Source organism: Brassica rapa, chromosome A01, assembly GCF_000309985.2.
Source record: "Brassica rapa cultivar Chiifu-401-42 chromosome A01, CAAS_Brap_v3.01, whole genome shotgun sequence".
Taxonomy (NCBI): Eukaryota; Viridiplantae; Streptophyta; class Magnoliopsida; order Brassicales; family Brassicaceae; genus Brassica; species Brassica rapa.
In genome coordinates, this window is record NC_024795.2 from 23601126 (window position 1) to 23616168 (window position 15043).

Genomic DNA, 15043 nt, shown 5'->3' on the forward strand with positions numbered 1-15043 from the left:
TTCCTTAATCTTATTTTATAAGCCAACGCAACGCATAAAGAGAAAAACCTTTCTTTTATCATCGACGCCATTGTTGCTAATTCAAGAAGCTTTTTTTTTTGTTTAACACAAGCTAATTCAAGAAGCGAAGCAGAGTTTTCTATATATAAAAGAGAAGTTAGGCAGAGAAAACAATTAGTAAGATAAGTATCCACCTAATCAATTGAAAAGAGCCTTAAAGAAGAAATTATCCTGTTCTGGGAGTGACAAAACCTGCAATTGTGTGATCAAAACATGATGATATTTTTGAGTTTTAGAGTGTTTTTTTTACCATATATGAACCTCTCTTTTTTTTTCTTTTCTTTTTTATTCAATACCATATATGATATGAACCTCATAAACCTAATCCACAGGAATTTCAACCTCCATCTCCCAAAGACCTGCCACATTGGAGATGCAGTCATCAGAATCCTATACTAAAAGTATCAGTCTGAAAAAAAAACAGAACATTATGTATGCATTCTGTAATAATGATGATGCTACAATAGTAACGAACAGATATGATATACCTTAACGAAATCCTCGAGTGTTAAGAAAAGAGTCATTGGTGTACCCTGTCATTGGTGAAAACACTTGTTTGCTGAGTTTCATACTATATAGGGCCTGTTTGTTTCTCCATTTGAATGAGTCATTTGGATGAAGATGAGAGTTTTGTTTGTTTAGACACTAAAAGTACAACTCATTCAGATGGATCATCTGGATGACTTTTGGAAATTTAGGCTTAATTTTAAAGTCCATTCAGCTGAACCAATTTGGATCATTTGAATGGAGATGGTTCATTCAAAATGGTATAATGTCTATTATGCCCCTAATGTAATTCACAGATTACAAACCTAAACATAATATCATTTTTGTCACATACGAAAACTGACAAAACTACAAAAACACGTTTTTCCACGAAAACCTAAAAACTATTTTTTCACGCCAAAACCCCAAAAACGCAATTTCCCGCCAAAATTGCAAAAACACGTTTTTCCGTCAAAACTGCAAAAAACGTATTTTTCCACCAAAACAAAAAAACGAGTTTTCCCGTTAAAACCGAAAAATCTCGTTTTCCCACCAAAACCGAAAAATCTCGTTTTCCGGCCAAAACTGCAAAAACGCGTTTTTCCGCCAAAAACGTGTTTCCCCGCCAAAACCGCAAAAACGCGTTTTCCTGCCAAAAACGTATTTTCCCGCCAAAACCGCAAAAACGTGTTTCCCCGCCAAAACCGCAAAAACGTGTTTTTCCGCTAAAACCGCAAAAACGCGTTTCCCGCCAAAACCGCAAAAATATATTTTTCCGCCAAAACCGCAAAACGCGTTTTCCCACCAATAACGAAAGATCTCGTTTTCTCGCCAAAACCGAAAAATTTCGTTTTCCCGCGAAAACCGCAAAAACGTGTTTCCCTTCAAAACCGCAAAAAAACGCGTTTTCCCGCCAAAAACATCCTTTTCAGCCAAAACCGCAAAAAACGTGTTTTCTCGCCAAAACAAAAAAAATCTTGTTTTCCCGCCAGAACCGAAAAATTTTGTTTTTCCGCCATAACCGAAAAATGTGCTTTCTCGCTAAAACCAAAATCTTTTTTTTTTCCGCCCAAACCGCAAAAAGGAACGTTAATTTTGAAATAATTCTAATGTGAATATATTAAACTCAATAATTAAATGTAACATAGTTAAAATTAATATCAAACATATGATTAAACCAATACAAGGGTATTTTGGTGATTTGTTTACTAAACTCATTTGAATGGAAATGAAAATAAAAAAACAAACATAAAATCCATTTAGATGATTCATCTAGATGAGCCATGTGGATGAACAAACAAACAATCACAAAAATCTGAATGGATCATTTGAATAGATCATACAAATGAATCATTTGGATGGAGATGACAAATGGTGAAACAAACAGCCCCATATTGTGTAGCATTGTTCAAAAAACGTAATCATGTGAAATCTTGATGAATGGTAAAGTAACCCGAAATCACATGCATTCATACTATATACTGTGGAGAAGGAGATGCGTTAGCTGTAGCTGAAGCTGATATTATGGTGAAGGAAATTAGAGACGTGAGACTGATCATTGCGTACATAGAGTTCTTGCAGAAGAACGTGGATGAAGCATTGAAGAGCTACGAGCAGCTGACTAAAGAGGATCCAAAGGGATTCAGACCATACTTTTATCGTGGTATGATCTATAGCTTCCTTGACAAGAACGCTGAAGCGAAGGAACAATTTGCGAAATACAAAGAGCTTTTCCAAAGATATCTAGGATGAAGCTCCTAATGGTGAAGATAACTGATGACAAAAAAAAAAAAAAAAAAAATGACAAAAAAAAAAAAATGGTGAAGATAACTGAGTTGAGTCAGAATAGCTCTCAATCATCTATGATGAATAAGACACATAAGCCAAACTGTTTTTCCTAAGAATTTAAGCTACAGTTTTTTTGGCAAGAAAGTAAACAAACTAGCCGGAAGCCCGGAACAAAGAGAGACATGAAAAAATGGACTTATTTGGGTAGCATAATGAAAGACTAATGTTGAGTGTAGTTTCTTCAATACATTACTGAAGCTTATAAAACCCTTCCATGTATCCGCCAGTCCAAAGACTGACATGTTTCAACAAAAAGAAAAAGAACAAACAAGAGCAAATCTGCAGAGTCCAAAGACCTTTTCATGTCTTGTATTAAAAGCTCCGTCACCTGCAGAAGCAATACAAACACAAAGAACATTAGGATCACTAAGCTCGCCATAAAAGTGAAAACAGTAGCTGTTGTCAACAAGGACTAATAAATATTAATCACAACGATGCAAAGTTACGCATAGTTTATACACAACGACTTAAGAGGTTTTCACCTAGACTAGACACTTAGAGATGGGTCCAAAACATGTTTCACCCCTAAAAATATTATAATACATACAATTGTAAACTTAGCACTGTGGTAAAGTATGAGAACATAGCAGATTGGAAACTATCAACCACCAGGGAAATTCCCAAATACCTCAAAATAGAGCCACTCCAACATCTCATCAGTGAACTTCACAAGAAATATATACACTTTGGACTATATGATAAGAGCAGTATATCCAAAGGAGGTAAATGGTCATTGACTCTTGGCTAGATAAGAGCAAGTAACCATAGTTAGCATAAAGTAATTATGGTTTAGTTAATGGTTTTGCTTTATAATAACGTGAGAGTGTGGAGGGAGAGGTTTATCGAGAGTTTGAGTGATTTCAGAGATGAGAGAATGTGAGATATCTCTTGATCTGTAATCGTTTCCTCTGTAATTCCTAAGTTCAAATCAATATAACTAAGCTTTTCTTATTGATCTCTGTTTTTGATCACAATTGATACCTAAAACGTATCAAATTGGTATCAGAGCCGTTTGATTCCGGTGACCCATGTCGACGGAAGCGGAAATTGATCAAGTGTGGAACCAGATGCAACAGGGCGTGAGGAGGATGAGACCGTTGGTTGTGGAGCAACAACCGGAAAGGGACATGAGGTTCCCGAAGCCGGCCGTGGTTGTCCAAGAGCGGTGTAGCAGATCCTCATACCTGGAGCGGATGGAGAAGTACTGGACCGAGCGCTGGGTCGAAATTGCTTTGGCGGGTGGTACCTCGATGGAGGAGATAGAAGAGATCCGAGCCTCGACGAACTATGACAGGCCGGTGAGGACGTTTGAGGAGGAAAGGAAAGCCCGGCTGGAGATGCTGGAAGCGTGCCGTCGCATGATTGAACGTGAGGATGAAGAAGATGCTGCCAAGAAATCACTGGAGGAAGAGACGTTGGCTGCAGAAGACTCGGATCTTGATCATGTGGAAGGATCCTTGAAGAGTTTCTGTCCGCCTGTGGAACCGATTAAGCTGACGCTTGAGAGGAGGAATGAACTTCTGAATGATCATCAAATGGCTTCGCAAGGGACGCAAGATGGTGAAACCTTAATCTGTTGGGATCACAAAGTCGAGCCGTACTTTGAGAGAGGTAAATATGCGAGAGAGGTGCTGCTTGTAACCAAGAGGAAGAAGTGTGCCCACCAGGTGTTCGATCAAATGGCTGAGGGGAGTATAAGAGTAACAAGGAAGAGAAAAAGATGGAAAGAGATTAAAAGGAAGAAGTGTAGACCTCGTACAAAGTCAATACGGTTGCTGTCAAGTGGGGTGAAGTGCTATGTGATGAAATTTACTGAGGGAAAAGGGAACAAATTGACACATGCTGAGATGACGAAGCATGGTGGTCAAGTCGATGGCAAAAAGCCCTGCTATTGAAAGTTACAGAAAAATGGAAGAAGAAGAAAAGGTTCAAATACAAGTCTGGAGCGGTGAAAAATATGCATCGTCAAACCAAACGAAACACATTTGGAAGGCTAATGAAGTGTTGCAAGCAACAGATGAAGAGAATAAAGCTTGTGGAGAAGCTTGAAGGGCTGCTGCATAGATGTAGAAGAGTGTTGAGGGCGCTTGCAAAATGGAAGAAATGGAAGTTCAAACAATTATTCAACAAGTTGAAGGGAACTAATAGGGTAAGGTTGTTTGGTAATCAGATTTCTCTCCTTGGAACTACTGAACTTGTGTGGGATTCTTTGAGAAAGAACTTGAGCATAGAGTGTGACAGAAATCATTTTGGGAGTCTCCTTGAAGAGCAGAAAATGGCTAAAGCTAAAGATGGGGTGTGAGCTGCTGCGAGTTGCCTATAGGAGAAGGAGAGCCAAGTTGAAATACAGGCGTGTGGGCTGTGGTGAGCCTCTCTTGCTGATCACAACAGTGTGGACAAGGTTCAAGACTAGGAAACAAAAGGCTAGATACAGGTACAGGGACAAGCACAAGATCAGTAACAGATGGTCTTGGAATCTTGGTGTTTTCTCATTAAGCTCCAGCATTAAGCTCAAGGATTATGAAAGGTATCTCTGGAAGTGTTGTACGTACAAACTATGGAGAGAAGTTCAACTCAGCTTCCTGCTCTCTACAAAGAGTAATTACAGAAGTTTTAACCTGTGGAAAAAAGGGTGTAGACGAGTGAAGGGGGGTTCCATGGTTCTTGAAGGGTTGTCTTGGTGGGGAATTGGGATGAAAGATAGGAAGCCAGAAGTTGGAATACTTGCTTATCGTATTGGAATAGGAGGATGTGCAGTTTCTAGTATGGTTAATGGTCAGACTGATCTGGAACTTGACTTCAATGCTCTGCTGCGAGGAGTTGCTGAGATGAAGTTGTATTGGGTGTGCATTAAAATGGGTGAGGAGAAACCCATTACCAGCATTCATAATCAAGGCCCTGGTGAGAACTGCACTGTCATCATGGAGACTACTTATCCAGAGATCGCAGAGATTACCATAAGAGTGATTCTTAAGGGTGATCATAATAAGTTGACAGCAAGAAAAAGACGAGCAGAGTATCAAAAGCAAGGTTCAATCTTTGTGTATGTTGGGAGCCAAGAGATGTTGCAATCAATCTGTGGGAAGAGAAGGCCTCTAATGGCTGTGCTTGGAACAACTAACAGGGAAGGTCGCTGGACTTTAAGTGACAGCACAGCTGCAGCCAAGCACAAGGAAGAACGGCTACTTCCACCTACTGATGCGGATCCTGAACTCGAGAGAGTTATTGGTGAATGGCCTAAGAAGCCATTTGAGTTCAACCGCATTACGTATGTACGGGAAGCACTTGATATTACTCCCGGAAATACCCTAATGGACTTGAAAAGGGTTCTGCGATCCCCAATGCTTTCTTTTAAGCAGCCCTTGACGACTAGATGTGTGGCGGGTTCTGATGGCCAGCAGCAAACGATTGGACCAGTGCAGTGGATAACGTGCGAGAAGAACAAGGACGTGAGTGAGCTTAAGGCATATGGGCACCAATGGCTGCGAGAAATTTTCTGGTATGGGATAAGAAAGATAAGCAGGCTGATCACAAATTACAGGAAGTGGAAAAGGAAGGAGGGCTGTACACAACTCAAGAAACTGAAACAGGGTCATAAGGCAGTAAAACTCTTGGGTTTTTACTTGTGGACTTGCTTTCAAGAAGAGAGTACTGAGGTGTTGAAGATGTCTGGGTATGGAGCAGAAGAGAAGCAAGATGCCAAGGAGCTGAACATTATTGGACAGAAGATTGTGATTGAGATCAGTCATTTGAAGAATCTAACCTACGGGGACGAAGATCGCATCAACTGTGATAGGCTGCAAAGATATGAGTGTGTGTGGGAGCTAGGGGATTGGAAGCTTGTTCCTTGCTTCAACCTTGAGGACAAGGTTGAATTCAAAGGGGGAAGTATTGATAAAAGCAGTATATCCAAAGGGGGTAAATGGTCATTGACTCTTGGCTAGATAAGAGCAAGTAACCATAGTTAGCATAAAGTAATTATGGTTTAGTTAATGGTTTTGCTTTATAATAACGTGAGAGTGTGGAGGGAGAGGTTTATCAAGAGTTTGAGTGATTTCAGAGATGAGAGAATGTGAGATATCTCTTGATCTGTAATCGTTTCCTCTGTAATTCCTAAGTTCAAATCAATATAACTAAGCTTTTCTTATTGATCTCTGTTTTTGATCACAATTGATACCTAAAAAGTATCACTATACTTTCTTTCATAACAGCTATAACACAAATGGTTACTGATCACTTAGTTGATCTAACAGACAAAGATCAAACAAAGGCCTAACATTTGATTCACTGGTAAGTGGTAATATATTTCTTACATATTTTAATTTAACAAACAGATGAAATTTAAAAAAAAACGAATCTTTCAGAAACACGAACCATAGCACATAACCAGTTACTCACCTCAGATTAATCATTATTCAGCTTCAACGGCCTCAGGCTTAGGGCCTGCATCCAAACAAAAACGATTCAGCAAAGCATCATTCACCAATAAACAGATGAAACAAGATAAAACTCACCGTGGAGCGACATAGGACGGTGGTCTTTCCCCCATCCGACGCCGCGAGTGGAGTCGAGGTACTGCTGGACGAGATGACGGCATTTCTGGTAATGGTTGACTCCTTCGACGCGGTAACACCATTTGACCTTCTCGCGCATGATCTTCGCCTTCTCGATCTGGATCCACTTCTCACGGACGATGTGCTCTCTCATTTCCATCATCGCCACCGGATCCTTGTAAGGATTCGCCGGATCGAAGCCATCCGGCGCCGTCTCTTCGAACTCCGGCAATCCCTTCTTTCTCCCCATTGCTTCTTCTTCTCTCACTCGTCTTCGTGATTCGCTTCTGGATTGTAGTTGGTGACTTTGCTGTTTAAAAGTACTTTTGGGCCTACTTGGATCGGCCCAAACTTTAAGCCCATCTTCTAACCAGTGTGTGATGGAAAACATTTTAAAATGGTTGATCGTATATATCTATAAAGTGAATTATGTCCTTAGCTTAGAGAAATATTATTGTAATTACTGTACTACTAAATCTATACTATTATTTGCGAAGTAAGTTTTTAGAATCGAACTTTCACGTTAAAAGTTAGACTGGTTAATGTCGTTATTACCCTTAATAAATAAAACATATAAATAAATTAAAAATAAAAACGAAATTTTAATTTATTTAATTAGATAATTGATTAAAATTAATAATAGTAAGAATTATCCAAAATATGAAAATATAATTAAAAAAGATAATTTCTATATATATTGTATTGTTATCTGAAAAAGTCTTTTAGTGAAAAGTTAAAATAAACATAAATTATATAATTAAAAATAGAATATTGTGTTATTTTAAGATTTATTTTAGTATAATGAATATAGAGTACAAAGAACTTTTCAAAAATTTATGAAAATGTTTAAACCTGCATCGCAGGCAAAACACCTAGTTATTATAATATATGGTGTAATATAGTTTAGAAAAAGAATCATAAATGTATTAATTAAGTTTTATATATTTTCAATAATGTTGAATGTTTTTTTATGAAAAAAGTAATGTTGAATGTTACTTGAGAAACTTCTGTTTGTTGTCTTCTCTACGACAAAATAAGAGAGAAAATTACTCTTCCACATAGATAATGACAAAACATACGATCTTTACACGATCTTTCAAGGTTTGTAGAAAATCAACCCGAAAAAATGAAATCTAACGCGTAGAGTGTAGACACATTAAAAGATTTTGTGGACTCCGATCTGATGATTTTAAATTAATTATTAGGTGATCGTTCGACCTGATTATATCATATCTTAAATGTAAAAAAAATTATTTAGGTAAATAATATGCCAATTGCAGGGTATGGTCGATTCAGGAAGCTACATACTAAATGACCATAAGAGAAAGAAATTCATGTTATACTATCTTTTACGTAACCATCAGCATATAAAGATTAATCATTCAATCCCATATTGATTAACTTTTTGTTTTGCCAACAAAATCTAGTATACTTAAAACAGTATTAATTTCCCAACCATCGAATATAGAATAGATATAAATCATAGCTCATGGAGAGAATTGTATGCTCTAGGAACTCACTCATCTGCCTTTGAATTAGTTGCGTTTGAAATATATTTGAATAACGAAACTAAAAAGAACGTTTTACATGTTCAAATTGATCGAAATGGTTTGAAAAACATGCTATTTCCTTGGTGCAACGTGTTGCAAATACCATTTTTCGTTTTTGAAGAATCTACATACATTCTATGACCATTTAATTTCAACGTTTCGCACTCTGTATGTAATGCAAAAAACTGCATCGAATACTCATTAGTCCTTTAGTAGTATAATATCATCTTTGTCTGTATGGATATGTATCTTTACAAGCTTCATCAACATATATAACACTTTTTTTTTTTTTTCCATCAAAGGGATTTAATATTATAAAAGAAACGGGCCAAACCCAGTACAATATTATAACATAAGCCCAACAACAAATAGGACACCCAAATTTCTAATGGGCTAAGCCCTACGGACCCATCACGAGAAAACCCTAGGGAGCAGGCGGAAAGGCATACTGCCGCCTCACTAAACCCACTTTTGGCCGCTTGTACACGTGTCGCGATCCTCCTCCGCGAAGAAACACGTGTCACAAGGATAGCGCCATACCATCTCAACTCGTCGGCGCCGGAGATCCAACCACCGGACCACCCGGCCAAACCGGAGCTCCATCGCTCCGTTCCTCTTTACTTTCACCCAACTTTGGGCCACTCAAGCCGGAGAGGCTCAATCGCCGTAGCGAGAGCTCCTCCATCAACATTAACCACCAGGACCCGCCAGAGGAATCGCATGCATCCTCATTCTTTCCGCCGGAGCTCTTCCATCTCCTCCGACGAACACACCAACCCACAGAAACAAACAAAAAAACCCGACCGAAGAAAAGAAAGAAACAAAACCCTAAAGAATAAGGGCCACGAGCCGGCGACGCAAGGCTGAAGAAGCCTTCACCCCCCGGAGACTAGATCCGATGACGGCGGACCTGAAGGAGTTTCCCCGCCACGGAGACAAAAGACCGGCGGCGACGGATCTGCGATAGCCTCCGCCTCCCGGAGATATTATTCCGACAACAACTAAGGTCTTCTCCGCAACATATATAACACTTTCATTTGTCATTTGTTTCAGAATTGGTTTCTTTTGGAATGATTGGTTAACCTCTTTTATTGTATTTTTGTTTGTACTTCCTCCCACAATTGTCCTTTTGTTTCTGCAATTCATAAATTTTCATGTGGATGATTATTTTTATTCATACATAAAAATGTTATCATTTTAGTTTTCTAAATATACCGCGTTATCTATGAACATGTATATTTGGTGTTTTTTTGATAATTTCTAAATAGATAATCCATGTTTATATAGAGTGAAATTGCTCAAAAGAATCCATATGCGCTGAAATAATAGATCGGCCATGTTTGTAACAAACAAATAATTGTAACATTCAAAACAAAACATGACTAATTATTGATTACTGATTTTCCGTGTGTCTCACATCAACTATAGTGACCGTCACAATTTATTCCATGAGACTGCAAATTCATGTTGACTGGCACCATGCATATAATGGTAGGAAAATTGTGATAATCCACTAGCCGTTTTTAGTCTATAAGATACACGAGTCATGAATTGTATCTATCATAATAAGGAATTACAAGAAACGTTCTACAGAATATATAATGCTGTATTTCAGTTTAGCGGTGAGGAACTCTTAGGCTTTGGATTAGTAATATCTTGAGGATGGGATTGTATTTCAGTTTAGCATCTGTCCTTCACTTCTCTGTATTTTTCTTCTTTTCTGTGTAGTTTGGCTCTTATCATTAATGAAAACTCTTTATTTAAAATAATAATAATACATATACAAATACAAAAACTTCTTAACTACATGAATCGTTTATTTACAACGGAATAGTATACAAAATCAACCATTTCATATCGGATGACACATTTTTTGTTAGGGATAGTAATAAAAATAGTTATTCTATATATTTTGAAGTGAGCTACAACAATAGTTAAAGAACCTAACATAGCAAATAATAATAATAATAATGCTATAGTTTTTTTGGTGTTAAAGTACAGTGATTTATTTATCCATCATCATCTACACAGAAACCAGTTCTTCAGATTTTTGTTGTTGCTAAATGTTCTTCAGATTTCTAACCACAAATATAATATTTTTTAATTAATTAAACTAGATTATCATATTTCATTACTTGACATAAGATATCTTTTTTTTTTCACTTTAACATGAGGTAAAAAGATATATGAGTTTTTTGTAACATATATATGAGTACTTACATTTAAGTCTTTAACATAGGTTATCTGTTTTTTTTAGCATAAGTTAACTAGTGTTACTGGCATGTATATACGTGTGCGTGATTCTAGAATGCTAGAAGCCCGTAAACAAGGAAGGTACAAATATGCAGAATAATATAATCAGTTGTGAAAGTTTTCAAATGGTAGGATTGACATCCTAATACATATTTATGACTCAATATCTCTCTATAAAACAGAAAAATCTCCCAGTAAATCTGCTTTGAATAACATTAATTAATTATTTCCGTGTGTTTATAATGATATAATACTGATCACATTCCATTAGGCATGGTGGGATCTTTAACCACCCTTCCAGAGTAATTATTTTAAGTTTTTAACCTTGTCTAAAATAATGAAAGTTGAAAATAAGATCCGCAGGCTTGCGTTGTATAAAAGGATTTAACCAAAAATTCCAATGCGAATACAAACTTTAATTTATTTCATTGAATGGGTTGAATAAAACATAATCTTACGGAAAACAGATATCGTTTAATAAAATAAAAAAACTATTCTACATGCTAATAAATAATAATCACATATATATATTTTGCTTTTTACTCCGTTTGTGAGTTAACCTAAAAACGAAAAAAAAAATCATTTGCTTTTTTTTTGTTCCACTACAATTATTACAAATTGAGTTCATTTGGGAGAATAAAAAGAAGAAGACAAGTTACCGACAGCACCAAATAAACTATGTGATTTCTATTGTTTTCCGGGTATAGTTATATGAAAGACAAATATACGATCTGGCATTTTTATTTACTACCAATCAAGAAATCGAGTCCAACAATTCAATATTTTTGTTAACACAATAACACCCGACAAATGTGGAAACATTTGCACGAAACAATTTAACGTATAGACGTATAAGAGCATCGATCGCAAACCGATTCGTTCGTATAATTTTATAAAGGATGTTCTATATCCATATACATGTTTATTAGTATAATATATGGCTGCGAGATAAGCAAAAAGACAAGTGTCAATAGACAATAGGGCAAGGTGAATGCAATGTTAAAACTGGAAGCATTTTCTCCATAATCGCTATAAAATTTAAAGATAATATAACAGTTATATATAAATTTTGACGATTAGTCTAGATTTAATTAGGTTTATAATTTTCATATCATAATAAATAGCTGATATGACCAAAGAATGGAGAAGCCATGCACGCATGTTCACATTGCATTGGACACTAGGGTTTCTTTCATGGTTGGTAGAATTGGGTGAAGTTGGTTGGACAAATCTCACAAAAATCCATTACACCGAAAAAAAATTATAATTATGCAGATATTAAGACGGATATTGTTTTATAGACAAAGTAGTGTAGTCTAAAAGGAACATTAATATATACGCCGACAAATAATTTATTAGACTCTACAGTTAACATATAAGCTCATAACATATATGTTAAATCATAAAAAATGACAATGTATGCGTGGATGAAATTACCTTGAATTGTCAAACTGTTAGCTGTAATAAGAAACAGTTGAAAAAGACTACCGCGGCTGCTTCTCCCTCAAGGTCAGTATTTGGTAGTGTACACAAATCATTTTCTAATTTTAATATATAGTTTAGTTATATATGTGATATATTAATTATATAAACCCCATCTATGTCACAGTATTGAAAATCTTTTTGCTGTCAATCATCTTTGTTCTCTTCAAGGGAGCCAGAGAGGCCTTTTTATTTGCTGTCTCTAAATTATATTTGTCAATAGAGAATACAAAGAAATGGAAGAAAATCTTCCTCCAGGGTTCAGATTTCATCCTACAGACGAAGAGCTTATAACACATTATCTTTGTCGGAAAGTCTCCGATATTGGATTCACTGCTAAAGCTGTCGTCGACGTTGATCTCAACAAGTGTGAACCTTGGGATCTGCCAGGTAACTATACTTTGATCATTCATATACTGATATAACCTACTTTTGTGTTTTATAGCTTTAGTGTTCGACTGCGTTTACATAATTTCCAAATTAATAGTTTAGTTGTGCAATAATAGTAACAAATGCATAAGATTATGTGAGCATGCTTCCCTTAATTCTATTGTTTTGTCTACATGGATTTCTTACAATAATTCTATAAAAAAATATAATAATATTAAATGTATAATCAATCATGTCTTTTTTTTTGAAAATGGGCATTCTATTTAAAAAGACAAAGTATATAATCAATCATGTCTTCGGCAAATAAGATCGCTAGAAATGGACAAATCATACCATTTCATAACAACAAAGACATACCATACGTATCTATAACAATATATAGATACATGCATCATATACCAATTAATATAACTAATATGTATGAAACCATAGATTTGTTACTTTGATTTAGTAATCGCATATGTTATACATATAGGTGCATCTAGCCTACCAATAATGGAGAGTATATACATTAAAAAAATTCTCTAGCGAGATGGCGTATAGTTTGGTAACATTAAACATAGATTATTATATTATTGTTATCCAAAAAATGTTAGTATTCGTATATGTTGCTCAATGTGATATAAACTAAAATAATGTGCGAATACTTGTGCTTATGTGCAGACAAAGCTTCAATGGGAGAGAAAGAGTGGTACTTCTTCAGTCTACGAGACCGGAAATATCCAACCGGTTTAAGGACAAACCGAGCAACTGAAGCCGGTTATTGGAAAACCACTGGTAAAGATAAAGATATATACCGAAGTGGAGTACTGGTAGGGATGAAGAAAACCCTAGTTTTCTACAAAGGAAGAGCTCCAAAGGGTGAGAAAAGCAATTGGGTTATGCATGAGTATAGGCTTGAGAACAAACAACCCTTCAAACCCGCTAAGGTAACATATACATTCACAAAATGCTAAGGAAGTTAGCTGAACCTTATTATTTTTATTAAAAAGGTTAAAAACTTAAATCAAAGTTACAATTGTTTATTTATATTAATACATTCAGGCTTTTCCTTGCCTAATTTTTATAAGAAATTATTAGCTCTCACTCTTAATTTAATTGACAAAACTATATGTATTATATGCATTTTAGAATTTCTAAAATGTTTTTGGACCATGTGTGTTATTGACATGCCCAAAACTAGACATGTATCATGTATGCATTCAATTTGAAGATAGGCAACATTATCCACCTAAAAAATGGATTCACTTGCCGTGCTTATCAATAGTAAATAGTTGATATTGGTTTCAAGAAATGTTTAATAGAGTTTCGTTTATACAACATTTTTTTTGGTGTGGATATATGTACATGAATACAATATACATGATCTTGAATAGTATCATATCACCTTAATTTTCCAGGAGGAATGGGTAGTGTGTAGGGTTTTCCAAAAGAGCACAACAACAAAGAAACCACAGGAACAACAACCAGACTCATCTTTTGGATCTCCATGCGATGCAAACTCATCCATGGCAAACGAGTTTGAAGATATCGAGCTTCCAAATCTGAACTCAAACTCATCAACCGTTGATTACAATAATATTCATCAACAATATTCTCAAAACAACGTTTATTCCGACAATACTACAAGTACGGCTGGTCTCAACATGAACATGAACATGAACGTGAACATGGCTAATCTTCCGGCTTGGACAACAAGTCTACTTGGTCCGCCTTTATCTCCAATCAACTCTTTGTTGCTCAAGGCTTTCCAAATTAGGAACTCTTATAATATCAATCCTTCTCTTCTTCAACAAGGAGTCTCCAATGTTATGCAAGATGGTTCGAGTTCATCTCAGCCGCAACCGCAAGATGAAGCGTTTAATATGGACTCCTTGTGGTGAAGAGATTCAAAACCACATATATATTTGAATTTCTTATTAACTAGTTTTCATGTAATCTTCATCAATTTCAATTGTATCACTAATTATACACACATAGATCTTCTAATGAGGTCAAGTAAATTAATTATAGTGCATCTTTTATGTGAAATAGTGATAGTATGGAAAAGTTTACCGTATATGCCATGTCCTTTCATGTTTATAGGTTATATCAACTTTTATAAACCAATGTCTTATACATGTCCATGTCCTTTCATGTTTCCCATACACATAGATTCTTACCCTCACAATAATTATTTTTCCCCACATTTGAGCCTGTAAAGTACGAGCATAGCTGACCCCAAAACATCCAAACAGTGGGAGCTGATTCGTTTTCTGATTAGTGTTATTTCTTGAAGTGACTTGAGTTAAGGTTTGAGCTGGAGTGTATATTGCCTCCAAATATACTTGCTGCACGACTAAGAGCGTGTGGGATGAGAATATGAAAGACGTCAAGTTTCATGCATATTCACAAAATCAGCGGTTGTTATGCCCTTGGCAT

At 36.1% G+C, this 15043-nt stretch overlaps 2 protein-coding genes across 2 annotated transcripts; one reads left to right on the forward strand and one right to left on the reverse strand.

The window, feature by feature from the left end:
* Positions 1 to 2501: 2501 nt before the first annotated feature.
* On the reverse strand, positions 2502 to 7248 carry LOC103838069 (NADH dehydrogenase [ubiquinone] 1 beta subcomplex subunit 10-B). Its single transcript, XM_009114486.3, has 3 exons — positions 6909 to 7248; positions 6793 to 6837; positions 2502 to 2722 (listed from the first exon to the last, which is right to left on the reverse strand). The coding sequence occupies exons 1-2, from the start codon at positions 7195 to 7197 to the stop codon at positions 6806 to 6808; spliced, it is 321 nt and encodes a 106-aa protein (XP_009112734.1). The 5' UTR covers positions 7198 to 7248; the 3' UTR covers positions 2502 to 2722; positions 6793 to 6805.
* A 370-nt stretch (positions 7249 to 7618) lies between these two features.
* LOC103838076 (NAC domain-containing protein 100) lies at positions 7619 to 14632 on the forward strand. The gene is made up of 3 exons (XM_009114496.2): positions 7619 to 12622; positions 13286 to 13551; positions 14023 to 14632. Exons 1-3 carry the CDS (start codon positions 12469 to 12471, stop codon positions 14503 to 14505), a joined length of 903 nt encoding a protein of 300 aa, XP_009112744.2. The 5' UTR covers positions 7619 to 12468; the 3' UTR covers positions 14506 to 14632.
* Positions 14633 to 15043: the final 411 nt, after the last annotated feature.